At 42.8% G+C, this 17,777-nt stretch overlaps 1 protein-coding gene across 2 annotated transcripts in view; it reads left to right on the plus strand.

Annotated features, from left to right (window-relative positions):
- ENTPD1 (ectonucleoside triphosphate diphosphohydrolase 1) overlaps window positions 1-14,026 on the plus strand; it is a 93,999-nt gene extending 79,973 nt beyond the window's left edge. For both annotated transcript variants that reach the window (XM_021699785.1, XM_021699784.1), the window contains 3 exons: window positions 6,466-6,582; window positions 11,068-11,205; window positions 13,298-14,026. In XM_021699785.1, the coding sequence (XP_021555460.1) occupies window positions 6,466-6,582; window positions 11,068-11,205; window positions 13,298-13,504 (462 nt within the window). In that variant the 3' untranslated portion in view covers window positions 13,505-14,026. The remainder of the gene's footprint in view (window positions 1-6,465; window positions 6,583-11,067; window positions 11,206-13,297) is intronic.
- The last annotated feature ends 3,751 nt before the right edge of the window (window positions 14,027-17,777 follow it).

Genomic DNA, 17,777 nt, shown 5'->3' on the forward strand with positions numbered 1-17,777 from the left:
GTGTGGGGGGTGTGTGGGGGGTGTGTGTGTGTGGTGTGTGTGTGTGTGTGTGTGGTGTGTGTGTGTGTGTGTGTGGTAAAATATGCATAATAGAAAATTGGCCATTTTCACTACTTTTAAGAGTATAGTTTTGTGGCATTACATACATTTAACATTGTTGTACACCCATCACCACCATCTACCTCCAAGACTTTTTTGTCTTCCCAAACAGAAACTCCATCATTAAACAAAACGCTAATTCCCAACTCCTCTTCCCCCCAGTCCCTGACAATCACCATTCTACTTTCAGTCGCTATGAATTTGACTATTCCAGGTATCTCATATAAGTGGAATCATATATTTGTCTTTTTCTGATTGGTTTATTTCACTTAGCATAACGTCTTCAATAGACCAGTCATTCTTAGCTCTTCAAGGGATAACAAGACTCTGGAGAATGTGTTGAAAGCTAAGGATCGTCTAAACAGAAAAATAGACATTTAAAGGCGTGCTGAAATTTTTGCATACAATTTAAAAGACATCATGATTCCTTGAGGTGGACCTGTGAGCCCCATGTTAAGAGCCCTTAATCTAGAACAAAAGGTGCACATAAAGTAGAGATTAAAGTAGAACCATGAGCCCAAGTAGGGCAATGGCTGGGATTAAACACCACACAAATGTTAGAGGTCTCTTTATGAGTATGGAAAGCAAATGCAGACACATGTGCCAGAGACAGATGACCCTGAAATTGATGCCACATCTGCCTCTAAGATGCATCCTGCCAGGGCAGAGCAAACCTAGTATATAGTAATAAAAGCAGGCAGACCATGCTAGAGAAGCGAGTTAGCATGAGTAATGAAGTTAGATGGGGGAGGGGAGGGGAACATGTCAAGTGGTCAGTTTGGGGCAGAACTTGGGGCTGGACTGTAATACTCGTCCCTTCTGTGACTATGAGGACTTCATTTAGTCTTTACTCCAAAGTGCTAGAAATACGTTTTTGATTGGATCTTTGGTAAATGACTTGCCAAACCCCCTTTCTTCCTTTACAGACCAATTTGGCTTTGGGTTACTTTTCTGGATTTGTTTCCCTGGAAACGTGATAAAGATAGGAGTGTCAGCTGTATTACTAGGCAACAGTTCTTATGGAAAAAAAAAATGACCCCTGAAAATAACTGTATCTGATTAGAAGAAATTAATGAACTATGCCTATTCTGTGGACTTCTCTAATCTGAATAAAGGCTCTCTATATGTAGAGTATGTAACGAAAGGCTTTATTTTTATAGAACTTATTTATCTGTCCATCATACCATCTGTTACTTGTTTGAGTTGCACTGTCTTCCACTAGCGGGTGGGGCTTCTCCTCTGTTTCCATCACTTCTTGGAACATAGTTGTTATTCAGCCAGTAGTTTTTGAACGAATGAATGCATGCATGATATGCAGCCAAAAGTCAAGGAAGCGGTGGAATGAAAAAAAAATGGCTATTGATTTTGCCAATTAGGAGGTTACTGGTGATTTTAATGAGCATAGTTTTAGAAGCCATGTGAAAGTAGACAACTCCCTGGGAGATGTTCTAAAGTTGGGGGAGCAGGGAGGAGAGTGGGCAATTGACACTACAAAAACAAGAAAAATTTTGAGAGAGGATAGATGCTGCACTGAAACCAGCTCAGTTAAATTGAACAGGAATGCATGTATTGCATTCTGTGTAGGTTAAAAGTTGCACAAAATTTGGCTGGCAAGAATGGGTATTGTCTTTATAGGTTGATATATCTGTCTCCCCAACTATGTCCTGAGGCCCTGGAAGGCAGGGATGGTGTACATATCATCTTTTCATTTTTAGGCCTGCTAGATATATTACTGCTAGGGTGCCTGGAATATTGTATATTCTCAGTAAAAGAACTTCAGTATTTGGAATATTCTAGTGAGATGTCCAGCGTGCACAGAAGCCTGGAGGTGGGAAAACATGAAGTGTGTTCAGAGACCCGAAAGTAGTTCAATGGGTTTTTCCATATGGGCAGCCCAGAGACTTGCCTCTGGTATTTTAGAAGCTTTCTCCCCTAAGCTTAAAGATCACGCTTGTGATCTATAAACTCAGAGATTCCTATAGTACAGGAAAATGGTGGTAATTTTAGGAAGAGTAAAGATGAAGATATGATTCAGGGGTTTGGAAAGAAATGATTCCAGGTTTTGGAAGAAATGAATAACGCTGTTTGAGGGGCATATAATGGACCATTTGGGGGACTCACAGAAAATAGAACATATTTTAAGCTTTAGGGAGAAATTACCTCCTACAGTTATAAAGTGATCCAACCTTTTTGAAAGAAGAGTCAGATGCTTAACCAACTGAGCCACCCAGGTGCCCCACTGGGGAAAACTTTCAAGAGTCCATGGCATGCAGGGCTATGGGGGTAGGCGGTAGCATAGACCAGGAGTTCCTGCTGACAAGCTATGTATCCCACTGAAGGCTTGATATTTTGCTATATCTGCCTACACAAATTTTCTGTTTGTTAATTTTTTTTTAAAGATTTTATTTACTTATTTGAGAGGGATCACAGAGGGAAAGGGAGAAGCAGGCTTCCCGCTGAGCAGGGAGCCCGATGTGGGACTCGATCCCAGGACCCTGGGATCATGACCTGAGCCGAAGGCAAACGCCTAATGACTGAGCCACCCAGGCATCCCTGTTTGTTAATGTTTTTAAAAATTATTTTTATTTCTTTAAAAAGCACACGTCACACCTTAGCAAAAGCAGGAGAATTTCTAGGTGCTTAACTCATTAAGCCCTTTGCTGGTAGAATGAGCTCTAGGAGTAATATCAGGAAGTCTTTTGAAATGTAACAATTTAAGGAAATGTTTATTATAAAAATTAAGACATGCTCATTATAAAAAAATCAAACTGTACAAAAAGTTTAAAGACCCAACCATATGTTCCACAAGAAACTCACTTTAGATTTAAGGAACTCACATAGGCCAAAAGTGAAGTGATGGAAAAGATATTCCATGCAAGAGCCAACCAAAAGAAAACAAGGGTGGTCATATTTATATCAGACAAAATATACTTTAAGTCATAAATTGTCACAAGAGGCCAAGAAGGACATTATATAATGATAAAGAGTTAATTTACCAGGAAGATACATTAATCAAAAGTATATATGTACCCCAAATCAGAGCCCCTAAATCTTTGAAGCAAACATTGACAGGACTGATGAAGGAAGAGATGGCAATGCCAGAATGGTAGGAGACTTTGGTGCCTCACTGTCAGTACTGGATAGAACAATCACAGATTCGAACCACACTGTAGACCAAATAGATCTAACAGACAAATATAGAACATTCCACCCAAGAGCAGCAGAATATATACTTTTCTCAAGTGCACATGGAATATTCTCTAAGACAGATTACATCTTAGGTCATAAAACAAGTCTCAACAAATTTAAGACGACAAATTATACCAGGTATCTTTTCTTTCTTTCTTTTTTTTTTTTTAAAGATTTTATTTATTTATTTTGACAGAGACAGCTAGAGAGGGAACACAAGCAGGGGGAGTGGGAGAGGGAGAAGCAGGCTTCCCATGGAGCAGGGAGCCCGATGCGGGGCTCGATGCGGGGCTCGATCTCAGGACTCTGGGATCATGACCTGAGCTGAAGGCAGACGCTTAACGACTGAGCCAGCCAGGCGCCCCATCAGTATCTTTTCTAACCACAGTAGAATGAAACTAGAAATCAATAGCGGAAGGAGACTGGAAAATTCACAAGTATGTGGAAATGAAAGAACACACTTTGGAACAACCAAAATAAACAAAAGACTGGCAAGCTGAATTCAACAGTCCATTAAAAGGATAATATACCATGACTAAGTGGAATTTATCCCTGGGATGCAATGATGGCTCCATATACAAAATCAATTAGTGTGATACACCATATTAACAGGAAGGACGAAAACCACACATCTCAATAGATGCAGAAAAAGCATTTGATAAAATTGAACACTCATTTATGACAATAAGTTTCAACAAAGTAGAAACAGAAAGAAGTTGCATCAACACGATAAAAGCCATATGTAAAAACCACACAGCTACCATCCTACTCAGTGGTGAGAACTGTAAGCTTTTCCTCTGAGATCAAGACCCAGGCAGGGACGCCCACTCTCACCACTTCTATTCAGCATAGTACTGGAAGGACTCACCAGAGCAATTAGGCAAGGAGAAATAAAAGGCATCCACATCAGAAAGAAAGAGGTATAACTGTCTCTGTTTACAGATGACAAGACTTGTACATAACGAAAACCCTGAAGTCTACACACACAGCAAAAGAAACCTGTTAGGCTCATAAATACAGAGAATAGACTTGGTGGTTGCCTTCACCAAAATGGGTGAAGGAGAATGGAAGATAGAGGCTTCTAGTTATGGCACAGCATAGGGAGTACAGTCAATGGTATGGTGATAGTGTTGTACAGTGATGGATGGGAGCTAACGTGCGGTGGGCCTAAGGTAATGTACAGACGCACTGAATCACTGTTGTACACCTGCAACTGATGTAAAATTGTGTCAGCTGTACTTCCATTAAAAAAAAGAAAAAGAAAGCTGTTAGAACTAATAAATGAATTTAGTAAAGTTGCAGGGTACAAAATCAGCATCCAAAAATCAGTTGCATTTCTATACATTAACAATGAACTATCTGAAAAGGAAACTAGGAGAACAATCTCATTTACAATAACCTCAAAAGGAATAAAATACTTACTAATAACCTTAACTAAGGAGGAGAAAGACCTGTACACTGAAAACTACAAAACAGCGATGAAAGAAATTAAAGACAAATGCAAAGACACCCCATGTGTTCAGTGAATAGAATGGTGGCCAAGGAAAGGAGGAATGGGGAGTTGCTAATTAACAGGTGTAAAGTTTCAGTTATTCAAGATGATTCAGTTCTAGAGATCTGCTGTACAACATTGTCCTTATAGTTAACAATACTGAATTGTACATTTAAAAATTTGTTAAGAAGGTAGATCGCCTGTTAAAAGCTCTTACACAACAACGTCAACAAAATTAAAAGTACACCCTAAAAAGTCCTCCTCTCCCTCCTGGCCCACAGTCAGTTCACTAGAGGAAAATGCTCTGCGTGGTTTTAATTAATAGGGGGGAACATTTCTGGGCATTAGCTATGCATACTGGAGCTATCCAGTTTCTCAGTCAACAGAGATCCACCAGCGTCTCTTACATTCGAGGCCGCGCTCTAGGAATTCGAGAGAGCGGTTTTCTGCCACTTACACATCTGTAGCGCTCCCCCGTGTGCCAAGTGCCATGCCGGTGCAGCGGATTCAGCCGAGAACAAGGCAGCGGTGGTCCCTGCCATTGTGGAGCTGGCATTCTAGAAGGCAGGCAGACTGAAGACCGGAAACACAAACAAAAGCGAATTAGACTGTGGCAACCACAGGGAAGAAAGCAGCAGGGTCCCGTGAAAGCGAATAAGACAGCGTCCTAGTCCAGGGCGATGATTAGAGAACCTCTCTGAGTCAGCGTGAAGGGAATTGCAACAGCTGGGAGAGCAGGAGTGCCCCTCTGGGGAAGCAACCCTTGGCAGTGACCCAAGGCCTGGGGCTGGCGTGTGCAGGTGGCGGGGGTAGGAGGTGGGATTGGAAGGTGGGAAGGGTTGGAGCATGCCTGGCTTTGAGAGACCTGGTAGAGTTTGGACTTACTCTACATATAATTAGGAGTCATTGAAGCTTTTAAGTAGAGGAGTAATCTGATCCACAGTTTCTAAGTGGGTAGGTTAGTGGAGGAAGGGCACAAAAGTTCAACTGAAGGGTGAGAAAAAGGAGTGGGAAGTGAAGACATGGAACTCAGTATTGTACAAAACGCTTCCAAGCACCTATCCTGTGAAATTTAATTGAATATTTTCCTTTTTACTCATTTGTACCCTTTTCCATAGTTCTCAGGTATGGTCATAATAATGATTTTTAAAAAACATTTCAGTTGTTCTTAGTTCATGATAGATTTCAATAAATATTTGTTAAATAAAGATTGACTATTTAAAGAAAGCAGTGCATGGACATTCTAGAAATAGGCCAAAAAAGCAGAACTAAAAAGGAAAACGCCTTACAATTGCCATTCAGAGATAACTCTTAATATCTTTGTATAGAAGTTCCCAGTTTTTGTTTATTAAAAGCTCATATATAATACACAGTTTTTTAAAGATGGGATTTTTTTTAACCTCTCTTTCTCCCCTATCATTTTTTTCCTCCCTGACTCTTCCATTAAAATTATAGAGACAGTTAGTGACCAGGTGGCTCAGAAATGCCGGTCAGCGGTAAAGCAACAGCAACAAAGTGACACGTCTTCCAGGAAAGAAACAACTTTTGGGGCTGGAATATTACTTGGTTCATTAATTCACTCAACAGAGATGTCCAGGCACCTTCACCAGGAGTTCAGCCTTCTGGAGAGTGAGTCAGTGTCCCTCTGTGTTGGACACAGTGCAAAACTGCATTTTCTCTTGCAGGCATTTTCAGCTTATTACTATGTGATGGAATTTTTAAACTTTACATCAGAGGAAACCCGCTCGCAGGAAGAGATGACGGAGACTATGGAAAAGTTCTGCTCTCAGCCTTGGGAGGAGGTAAGTGATGAGAAAGAGCAGCTGTGCCCTTGGCGGCATGGAGGACGGGAGTCTGCTCACCAAGTCCTGCGACCCGGACCGAGATCCAGCAAACAGGGTAGAGGAACCCAGAGGGTGTACTCGGTCTGGAGTGAGCGCACGGGCCTTTCTTGATAAGTGGGCATACACCGGCCGAAGACAACACGGTCTTACTTTCCTCACCTGACACCGAGCCTGGCAGCCCACGGCTGCTTGTGGGAGGTTAGCAGCTTGACTCTGTCTCAGCCATTCCTTCTTCAGTTCTGTCGTTAGGCCTGTTTTCTTCACGGACACAAGATGTGGCTTCAGAGATCACTTATGTTCCAGGTCAGAAGAAGGGCAGAGCCAGATACATCTGTTCCATTTAACAAGAAAGCATAAGCTACCCCAGAAGCTCCGTAGCAGTCTTTCTCTTACGTCTCATTAGCCAGGACTGGCTGGGAAAGCAGGCTGCAGGATTTTAGGACTGGTTAGAGCCTTAGATCCAGCCTGAGCTACTCTCTGGAGCTGGGTACATTGTCGCACATTCCTCTCCCCAAGCCCCAAATCAGAGTTTTATTAGCAAGGAAGACCGGCAGTTCAGAGTCTGCTATAAACACCATTCTGGTAAGACCCTTTCTCCCCGCCTAGGTCCCAGGTACCTCCTACTTGTTCATAAATTTGAAGCACAACTGTTTCTTGTCTGAGGCACTGAGTCATTCAAGATCTAGTACTACCTGATGGAAGTTTCCAGGGAGGAGCGAGGTATGGGGTCTACCCTAATCAAAACAGATCAGCTAGGGGTGGCTCCCAACGGCAGCTGTTTTAAGTTGACAGTGTTGCGCACCTGAGTGGTACTTTCATTCTGAGGAGGTGTAATTAACTAGAAATGGATGCGGTCTCCTTGGCACTAACAGAGGAAGGAAGGTTGTGCAAGAGCCAGAGGCGTGGGCTTCTCCCTCTGTATTTTGTCTGCGTTAGAACAGGAAGGAAGAAGATTCAGGGCTTTCCAAAAGAGCCCCTCGAAATGCCGCAGCATTTGACAGTTTGCAAAACACTCGGGGGAGGCTTTTTGCAGCTGGTAGTGATCTATGGAGGAAGGTGAGCATCTTGGAGTCGAGGCAACTTGAAACAACCCCAGGGTATGCCTGTGAAGGAGGTAGATTTAAGCTGCTTTTTGGAAAAAATTCTTTCTTTTTTTTTAAGTAAGCTTCACACCCAGCGTGGAGCCCAATGCAGGGCCCAAACCCACGACCCTGAGATTAAGGCCTGAGCTGAAATCAAGAGTCGGACACGTCACTCACTGAGCCACCCAGGTGCCCCTGGAAAAAAATTACTTCTTGTTCAGAGTAAAAGCTCTATCACATTTTTTTCCCTAACCCTTGTCTGTTTTTTCATTTTGTTTTAATTTCATCAGGTTACATTAGGTTGGCAGTGCCTATATGCAGACCTGTACGGGTCCTGGAAGTAGACTCATTAGGGCCTGCACCGGGGAGAAATTCTGAAATCTTTGGCAGGGGTGGGGGGAGGTGCAGGGTGAGACCTAGACCCTCACCCAGAGCTTTGATGTTGAGGTGGGTGTTATGACCCAGGGTTCATTTGCCCCAACTGCATTATCCGTCCATATGGAATGCATAGATTTCAAGTACGCTCTTACAGGGCAACTCTTTTCCTGCTACTCCTATGTGACTGGAGTTTGGGAATGGCCTTTCTAGACATCTTTGGCCAAGAGAGAACTGACAATTTTTAGGCATATATTATGTGCTGAAAAGTGAGCTAGAAGCTTTATACATATTATATCGTGCTGCCTGTCCCTGCTTTGGCAGGAGAAATAAAATGCAAACTACACCTACTGATGTCCTTCAAATCCTTGCGGGTGCCCCCAGTCCTTGGATCCCTGAGGAGGAGAGGTTAAGAAAGCAAGTGAAAGGGACATTTCATGCTTGTCTTCTAATAGGTTAATTAGAGGGTTGGTAACCCTCTAATTTTGACAACCGGAATAATCACTTTTCCACTCAGAAAATATGTTCGCTCAAGATCTCTGGTCAGCCTACAATGCTGTAAGATTCTGTGTATACTACTAACTAGGGTTTCTCTATACATTCTGGGTCCTGACATTCAACCTCATGGACTTTTACCCTTTCTAGGGAAATGCATCCCGTTCTTGAAGACTTGCCATGCCCCTTCATATGGGGGAGTGGTAAGGGGAAATGGGCGAGGAGGAGAGAAGCTGGTACTGTCCCACTGCCCTAGGAATAGAAGGGAGAGAGGAGAGAGACGCAGAGAGAGGAGTATGAGAGAGAAAGGCAAACCATCCCCCCATATGGAGAGAACATAGTGTTGAGTCCACAAAACATTAAGACAATCAGATCTGGACTGATGAATCAGGTAGATGCCTTTGGCTTCCATATTTTTTGGCTATTATCATAATTAATCCTCAGCGGATCAGACTGCTTGGCAATGTACACCTTTCCAGGAGGAGGAGGGGGTCGGACTCTATAGAATTGAGGAAAATTAGACCAAAATGGCATTCCCCCAAGGGATAGGCCAGCTTTTAAGGACCTGTGGGTTGCAGCAGTTTCAAGTCTGGCCTGAGTGGATTCTTGGACTTTCATTGCGGTTTTTTGTTTGATGGGCCTGCTGAGACTACATTAAATAGGAGAAGTCTTTCCATGAAGGAAAAAAAGAGTGCAGTTACTGTAAGAAGGGGGTAGGATCTGGATAAGCACTGATGTTACACCAAGGTCTTGGGAGAATGTCCCATGCAGAGGAGTTGATCAAAGAGTAGTTTCTAGGACTGTGAGAAAAAGACAAGTTCCAGGTTGGGTCATTCAGAGAACTCCATCAGAGCAGGCCAAGGCAGGCTAGGTGTGGACTTAGCCTTCCAGAGATTGGGGGCTGGCAAAAACCAAGTGAGAAACCGACCCCAGCTGGCAGGGGATTTAGAGATGGGGTGTTTCTTGAGAAGAGAGAGAAATCTGGGCAAAAGTGGGGTGGTGGTGGTGGGTGGGCATGGAGCCAGGAGGTCCTACATATAAGACATCTGGCCTGATTCTTAGCCCTTGATATATGCTTAACAAATGTTAGTTCTTTCTCTGCCCAGGGTGCCCAGGAGGGAATGCCTGTTTCAAGGGCTGAGGAATAGGGCAGCAGACAACTCTGGGCTGAGCTAGAGATGTTCTGGCCTGTTGTTCTCTTACTGAGGGTCAGAGAGGAACAGAGCAAGCTGTGGGCATCTGGGCATATATTTACAACAGGAGGAGAGGTAAGGGTCAACAGGCAGCTTTCGTTTGGGAGTAGGATGAGCAAACACATGAAGGACTCAAGAAGACCCCTTTGCATGACTCATAAGCAAAAAAAGAGGTCAGGTAAGGGCTGAGGGCAGAAGGTGAGATGTTGGCACTGTTAGCAGTCCTGAGCAAAATGCGTCCTAAACTGTGTTGTAGAGTTTCTCAACCTTTACTGTGCATGTGATCACCTGGGGATCGCATTAAACAGCACATTCTGCATTGGTAGTTCTGGAGCGAGGACTAACAAGCTCCTGGGAGACCCCGACGCTGCTAGTCCAAGTGCTAAACTGAATGCAAGGCTTTTTTTTTTTTTTTTTTTTAAGATTTTATTTATTTATTTGAGACAGAAAGAGCATGAGTGGGGGTAGGGGCAGAGGGAGAGGGAGAAGCAGACTCCCGCTGAGCAGGGAGCCCGATGTGGGGCTCCATCCCAGGACCCTGGGGTCATGACGTGAGCCGAAGGCAGATGTTTAACCTTCTGGCGCCCCAGGAGTGGCAAGGCTTTTTATGACACTCTTTCCTTAACATGCGTCAGATGCGCTAGTTCCTTCAGAGGCTCTGAACTCAGACTCTGGTAAAGAACATAGAAAAGTCAGGGGCACCTGGGTGGCTCAGTCGTTAAGCGTCTGCCTTCAGCTCAGGTCATGATCCCAGGGCCCTGGGATCTGAGCCCAGCATGGGGTTCTCTGCAGAGCAGGGAGCCTGCTTCTCCCTCTCCCTCTGCCTGCCGCTCTGCCTACTTGTGCACATGTGCTCTCTCTCTCTGACAAATAAATAAAATCTTAAAAAGAGAACATAGAAAAGTCTTTTAAACAGACTGATGGATTTCTTTCATGCAAGATTTTTCAGTTTTTAAAATGCTAACGTGATAGTGAAACGGCAGTTTCGGAAGGGGTGAAGCGGTATCCTGCAAGTCCGTGTTTCGGAACCTACTAGGTCACGGAAACCACTGTTTTCCTGGAGCACTTGTTAAGATCCCACAGAACCCAGTGGAGGACAAGTTTCCTTAACAGACCCTAAACTATAGCCCTGCCCCCACTGAAGGAGTGCAGCCCCGCCGCCAGGGCTCTCTGGAGAAGCCCGCGCTCGCGCCTGGGTGAGCTGGGCCTTCTCTTGTCTTGATCGGCTCTAATGGCAAAGAGGGCCGTGAGGAGGTGCCTGTTGTACACGTGTGAGATTTCCTTCCCTTCCCTTCCAGCTGAAGACCTATTTTGGTGACGTGAAGGAGAAGTACCTGAGTGAATACTGCTTTTCCGGAGCCTACATCCTATCTCTCCTTCTGAGTGGCTATCATTTCACAGCTGAGTCCTGGAAGAATATTCATTTCATGGGCAAGGTAATTTGGGTACTTGTTGGGTTGTGGGGAGATTGGGTGACGGAGGCAGCTTTGGGCTTGAAAGAGGTAGGAGTCAGCCTGATGTCCTGTTCTACCATGTCACCTCTAACCCAAGCGGACATTTTGTGTCAAGCCTTCCTGTGTTGAGGATATCCTGTCAAAGGAGAGCTACCTGCCTTCTCAGCCTCGCCTTTCTGCTCATGTAACAGTGACTAGTTCCTTATGAAACGAACAGTGAGATATTAAACGTAACCGTATTTCAGTAGCCTCAATGATTCTGTTCGCTGACTTCCACATCCATCCCAAAGGCCTCTTCCATGATCTGGAACTGATTATTACGGCTTCTCATAACGGCTGACGGCCTTGTTGGTTGTAGCTTCAAGGTTCACTAATCTGAAAGCTTAGCATAAAGAAGGAGATGAGTGACTGTGAGTGGGGGTCTTTGCTCAGAAGTCAGGTTTAGCTGGAGCCTTACACAAGCGACCTCACTGCGGTGCTTTGCCATAGCGCCACCTGCAGGCATCCAGGCGTAGAGAAACATTTACATTGATGAGCAACTCCTTGAAAAGTATCCAGAACAGTGCTTCTCTGACTTTTAAACCCATACCCACTAATGGCAAAAACAATTAACTCCCTTTATTAAATATGGTGACTTCAAGCAAAGCAAAATATTGAGGCAGAGGGCTGTAGCAGGATAAAGGATACTATTTTCATTACACTCTTGTTGATATTGACCTTGCTAATCCAAATACTAATCTTTTCCTTGATTTAATCCTTAGTCTTCCTTTCATCACAATTTTTTTTCTCTGAAAGATATGTCTATGTCAAATTTGCGAGTGATTTATATTCTTTGGACTTCAGTGAATGATCTAGTATTTCTAAACCATAGGTGGTAACTCCTTTAACTCTGGAGCTTTCCTTGATACAAGACGTCAGATAAGGTTCCTGCCCCCTATAAAGGGAAGTGGACCTTTCACAAATTATTAATTCCTGGTACTGGTAAGGGTTTAGGGGAGAGGAGCATTTCCACACGGAAACTGGTTGGAATGTAAATTGGCACAACCTTTGGGGAGACTGTTTTGGCAATATGTGCTAAAAGCCTTAGAATATGAATGTCATTTTATCCAATTACTTCATTTCTAGGATTTATAAATAATTGGATAAAGTGAGTAAAAATAAACATAGAAGGCAGTTCATGCAGTGATTATCCTTTGAGACATGAGATGATGTTTAGAAAGGTATTGTTAAGTGAATAATTCTACATATAACATGCACAGAGAAGACTGGAAGGATGTGTCACAAAAAGATAATAGCAGTGACTTCTGTCTGAGTGGCGAAATATAGCTGGTTTTTATTTTCTTTTTTAGGATTATCTGTATGTCCTAATTTTTCTACCATGACCATGCACAACTCATGTAATAAAAACACTTCCAAAATTATTTATTATTCACAGACTATCTACATTCTAATATGTTTGGAGGTGACTGGAAAATACTCCTAGGAAGATGGCAGGGCCAGAGCATGTCTTATCATTTAGGAAGAATCCTTTCTCAAACATGAGTACAGTCATCCAACTTCCATAAAGTAACACTGACTTGCTGGGATTATTTCCCAGTCTTCCCTCATTGAATCATAAAGATGTCCTGGTTACATAAGGATGAGATTCCTGGGCCTGACATAGACGTAAGAGACCAGGGACAATCATTATTCTCTTATCCTTTGCCTGCTTTCTGTCACCACCCTGCCTTCTACACCTTTCCCTCCATACTCAAACAACCAAAGAGGAATGCAAATCTCCAAAGGCCGTTTGAAGTAAGTTCTTCTAGGCAGAGGCAGGAGACTTGGGCAGTTATTCACCAAATTCCTCTGAATTTCAGGAATAGAGCAGCGAGACTCCAAACTCTCCTTCATCACTTGCTCGGGCTCCATCTTCCCCACAACCATATTCCCAGCTTAGAATGTAAAAGTAATGCAGTTAGAGAACTGAACGTGGTGCTCTCCACCTCCTGTTGCTCCGTGTTACGGATGCGATTGCATGAAAGCTCATTTCATCTTCAAACCAGAAACAACAGCCTCTCCCCACTGTTTGCAGATCCAGAGCAGCAATGTCGGGTGGACTCTGGGCTACATGCTGAACCTGACCAACATGATCCCAGCTGAGCAGCCGTTGCCCACACCTCTCTCCCACTCCACCTATGTCTTCCTCATGGTCCTCTTCTCCCTGATCCTGGTTGCAGTGGCCATTGTTGGTGTCTTTATCTTTCACAAGCCTTCATATTTCTGGAAAGACATGGTATAGCAGGAGCAGCTGAAATCTGCTGGCTAGAGTGAGAAAAAAACTTGCCCAGGGAGCACTTTCCTCCACAGTGGTGTACAAGATCATCCTTCCTTGCTCACCAAGGCCAGTCTTGACCAGCATGAAGCTTCCTTGGCTTTTGCTGAAGCCTTTCCATGGAAGGTATTCACCACCTTCTGCCTCAAGGACTACCCGGAAGACATCGTCTCTTTTGTGAGTCCTTCCCAACTCCCCTTTTCTCTTTTGTACTCTGTGCTTGTGTAGGTCTTAAAGACCTGTTACCTTTCATGATCTCTGCTTTATAAAAAAACAATCATGACTTTGTCCCGAAGAACTCAGAGTCCTGAGTCCTGCACTGGCAAGTTGTGCTGGCTAAAAGAAGATCTCAGGAACTGGTTCAGTTGTACTTATACAGACCCTTTCTTTCTCCTTTTGCCCATTTATTAAGAATGCCATACAATGCCTTTGGAGAGGGCAGACACACATCTCATTCCCATCCTGCTGTTTGCACAGGACAATTTTCTAGACTAGACAAATATGTGCTAGGGCCAAAGAGTCTTGCAAGGGAATTTATGTGCTTGTATCGTTAATACAATACTCAATCCAATCCAAAACAGGGATGTGGATTAGTTATATAATCCTCAGTGACGCCAAAATGCTATGGAGTGGGACAACCCCCCCCCCCCCCAGACCAGAGATTTCTTTAAAAGCTGATGTAACATATAGGCATTCAGCTATCAGGGCATACTACATGGTAGGTATACATGTCAGGAAGAAAAATACAATTACAGTGAAGAGTTTGAAAAATGCATCCTTCAATGCATCTATTGGGGTTTTATTTTTATTGTAGTCATACATATATAACATAAAGTCCACCATTTTAATGTGTACAATTCAGCCGCCTTTCGCATATTTGCAGTGTTGTGCAACCATCACCACTGTCTAATTCCGGCATATTTTCCCCACCAAGAAATTAGCTGGAGACAAGACCATCCCTGGGTGGGTTCAAACCACCAAACTGTCAATTAATAGCCAAACATGCTCATCAGTTGTACCACAAAGATAGCCACTGAGTTTTAAAGCCATGCCATATCTTTTTGTCCCAGGGGTTAATGTAGTGGGAGAGCTGCAACATGCCTTTCCACTGTCATGGTGTTTGCTCACCAAAGTGTGCCAGGAACCAGATCTGAAGGGGTGCTTGCCACCCCTGTCACACAGTATGAACTCTATTTACTTATTCCATGAACTATTTGGTGGGAGAAGCAGCAGCTATGGACCTTGTCACAGAAACATGAAGAGACCCTATACTTTCTTCCTTTAATGACTGCTGTGAGCAGGTGGAGTGGTGATGTGTCAGTCTGAAGTTGTCCCAAGCTCCCCATCTCTGGATCTGGGGACTGACTGCTGAGCTGATTGATGTAGGGTGGGACTGGGGTGAGGAAGGAAAAGCTTTTCCACGAACTGGAAGCCAAATGTCCTAACACGCTTGAATAACCAAGTCAGTTTTTACAACATCCAGGTGAATACAAGCTAATAAAGCTGTGGGCAGGAAGTTTTTCTTTTCTGCTACTCACAGTTGAACTTGTTGTACTTGGATTAGGAACCGGAAGCCAAGTTTGAACATGTTTAAACTCTTTCTACTAGTGCTAGTGGTTATATTGTTACACTTAGTATTTATTGAGCATTTGTTGTGTCCCATGCTCTGTGCTCAAGTGCATTACATTCATTTTCTCACTTAAATCCTTACAACAGTCTGAAGGGAGCTACTACCCTTCCCACTTCATAGAACCAGAAACTGAGGCTCAGAGAGGTTAAGTCACTTGCCCAAGTGGCTGACCTAAAAGCCTGCAATGCACTTAACCATTATTTTCTTTCCCAAATATACTAGACTGTCTCCTTGTAACTTCTAAGCACACACTTAACTCTGTATGAGTACAGGGCTGATGGGCATGGGGGAGAGGGAAGTAGACAGATGACCTGTTTCCTAATGGACCTAGTGATTTAATATTGCTTTAAGTCCACAAAGGCTGTCATGGCAACACTGATATTCTGTTCACATACTATGGTAACCATGGCGTATGATGCTAATCAAGGATTTCCCCATATTCCTGCCTTCTTATTTATAGTGCTTGCTCCCTGCACAGCAATTCTGCATCAAATAAAAATGAAAATAAAAGGTCAAAAAATAGAGCCAATAAGCAGCTCCTTTCTTCCTTATGTCTACATATACAAAGCACTGTCATGCACATTCTCTATTCTGATTCTAATAAAACCCCATGAGGGTGTAAGTACTATTTCCATTTTATGAATGAGGGTCACACAAACTAGTAGATGATCGAGTAGATATGCAAATTCATGTCTTTTGCCCCAAGTTTATTGTTTTGTCTTTTCTAAACACTGCCCCTCAGGAAGTTAGAATTCACCAGTTTCCTTCAATAAACTGAATTCTTATTCCATTTTTGTCTTGCAGCCTGGGTCCAAAAAAAAAAAAAAAATCCATTAAGGTATTTGGGAGTCAAATTCCACTTGTTTCAAGTCTCAACTCATGGAGATGATCAGCTGGCACAACCTAATCTCATTTCCTTTGGAGGGAAACATGGTTTTGTGTCAGATTCAGGAATCTGCTTTGAGCCATTCTAGATGAGAAGGGCCAAATAAAATGGGTCACTGTCAACTGATTTTAATATTGAGTTGGCCACTGGTTATAAATGATCACCATTCCTTCCTGGCCATTCACCTAAACTTGGTTCCACCATTCCTTTAGAAGGTGGGAAACTTTTTTCTATGAACCCATAAGGGGAAAACATCAGAAATGGTTACTTCTGTAGACAAAAGAATGAAGTTACTTAAGTAGGGTGTGTGTGTGTGTGTGTGTGTGTGTGTGTGTGTGTGTGTGTGAAAGAGAGAGAGAGAGAGAGAGAGAGAGAGACAATTTTCACCTTACCCAATTCTTAATAAGAAATATAAAATGTAATATAAATAAAAGTTTTTAAAAGTATACTTTATTCTGGGGCACCTGGGTGGCTCAGTCGGTTAAGCGGCTGCCTTTGGCTCAGGTCATGATCTCAGGGTCTTGGGATCAAGCCCCACGTCGGGCTCCTTGCTCAGCAGGGAGCCTGCTTCTCCCTCTCCCTCTGCCCCACCCCACCCCACTCGTGCTCACTCTCTCTCTCTCACTCACTCTCTCTTTCAAATAAATAAAATCTTTAAAAAAAGTATATTTCATTCTAATGTTGTATCAGTCAACAAGTAAAAGAAGGTGCAATCAAACCAGAGAACTAAGAAGAGTTTAAGAAAGTGACTATATCTGGGGCGCCTGGGTGGCTTAGTCGGTTAAGCATCTGCCTTTGGCTCAGGTCATGATCCTGGGATCCTGGGATCCAGCCCTGCATCAGACTCCTTGCTCAGTGGAGAGCCTGCTTCTCCCTCTCCCTCTGCCTGCCACTCTGCCTACTTGTGCTCTCTATCTCTCTGTCAAATAAATAAATAAAAAATATCTTAAAAAAAAAGTGACTATGTCCAAGGTATTATCATTGCAACATGTAGTTTACATAAAAACTATTAATATTTGTTTTTCATATTAAGTTTTGAAAGCTGTTGCATATATTGCAGTTACAGCACATCTTAATCAGGACTAGCTACATTGCAAGTGATGGAGAGCCATGTATGACTAGTCTAAAAACGTGTCTAAAAACACATTCAAAGCTAAAAAGACACAGGCAATATTTTGTCTTTCTATTGAGGGGAAATTAAAAAAAACAGCTATAGATACTGTAACATCTTGCTATTATTTATTATATATGAAGTTAAAATATTCTTAGACATGATTCTTCTTTAAGATCTCAGCTCAAAATTTCACTTTATTCCTCAGGTTTTGTTGCCTTTTTTGTGAAGGCAGAAATGCCTGTTATTCAGGTCAAGACACCTGATGAAAGACCTTTGGAAAATGCAATCTGGATTCAAAGATGATACAAGATAATTTTGATGATTATATTCTATAATCAAATTGTAAATTTGAATATTAAAATAAATATTAGTTTCTTAATAGCTCACAAAGATTACCATATTGTTATATTAAAATTACTATTAAAATATATTCTCATTTATTGTCAGTTTGAAAGATGAGCTGAATTTCACCCAGATTGGTCTGGTCCCTCTCTGATTCAGATTCTAATAGTTGCTATCTTGTTAGAATAGGACACTTGCTTATGGTTAGTTGTGCTCACTAACCATATTTCTTTTCAGTTTGTGTGAGTTTTAAGTTTATTGTAACAAC

The sequence above is a fragment of the Neomonachus schauinslandi genome, chromosome 6, assembly GCF_002201575.2.
Source record: "Neomonachus schauinslandi chromosome 6, ASM220157v2, whole genome shotgun sequence".
Classification (NCBI taxonomy): domain Eukaryota; kingdom Metazoa; phylum Chordata; class Mammalia; order Carnivora; family Phocidae; genus Neomonachus; species Neomonachus schauinslandi.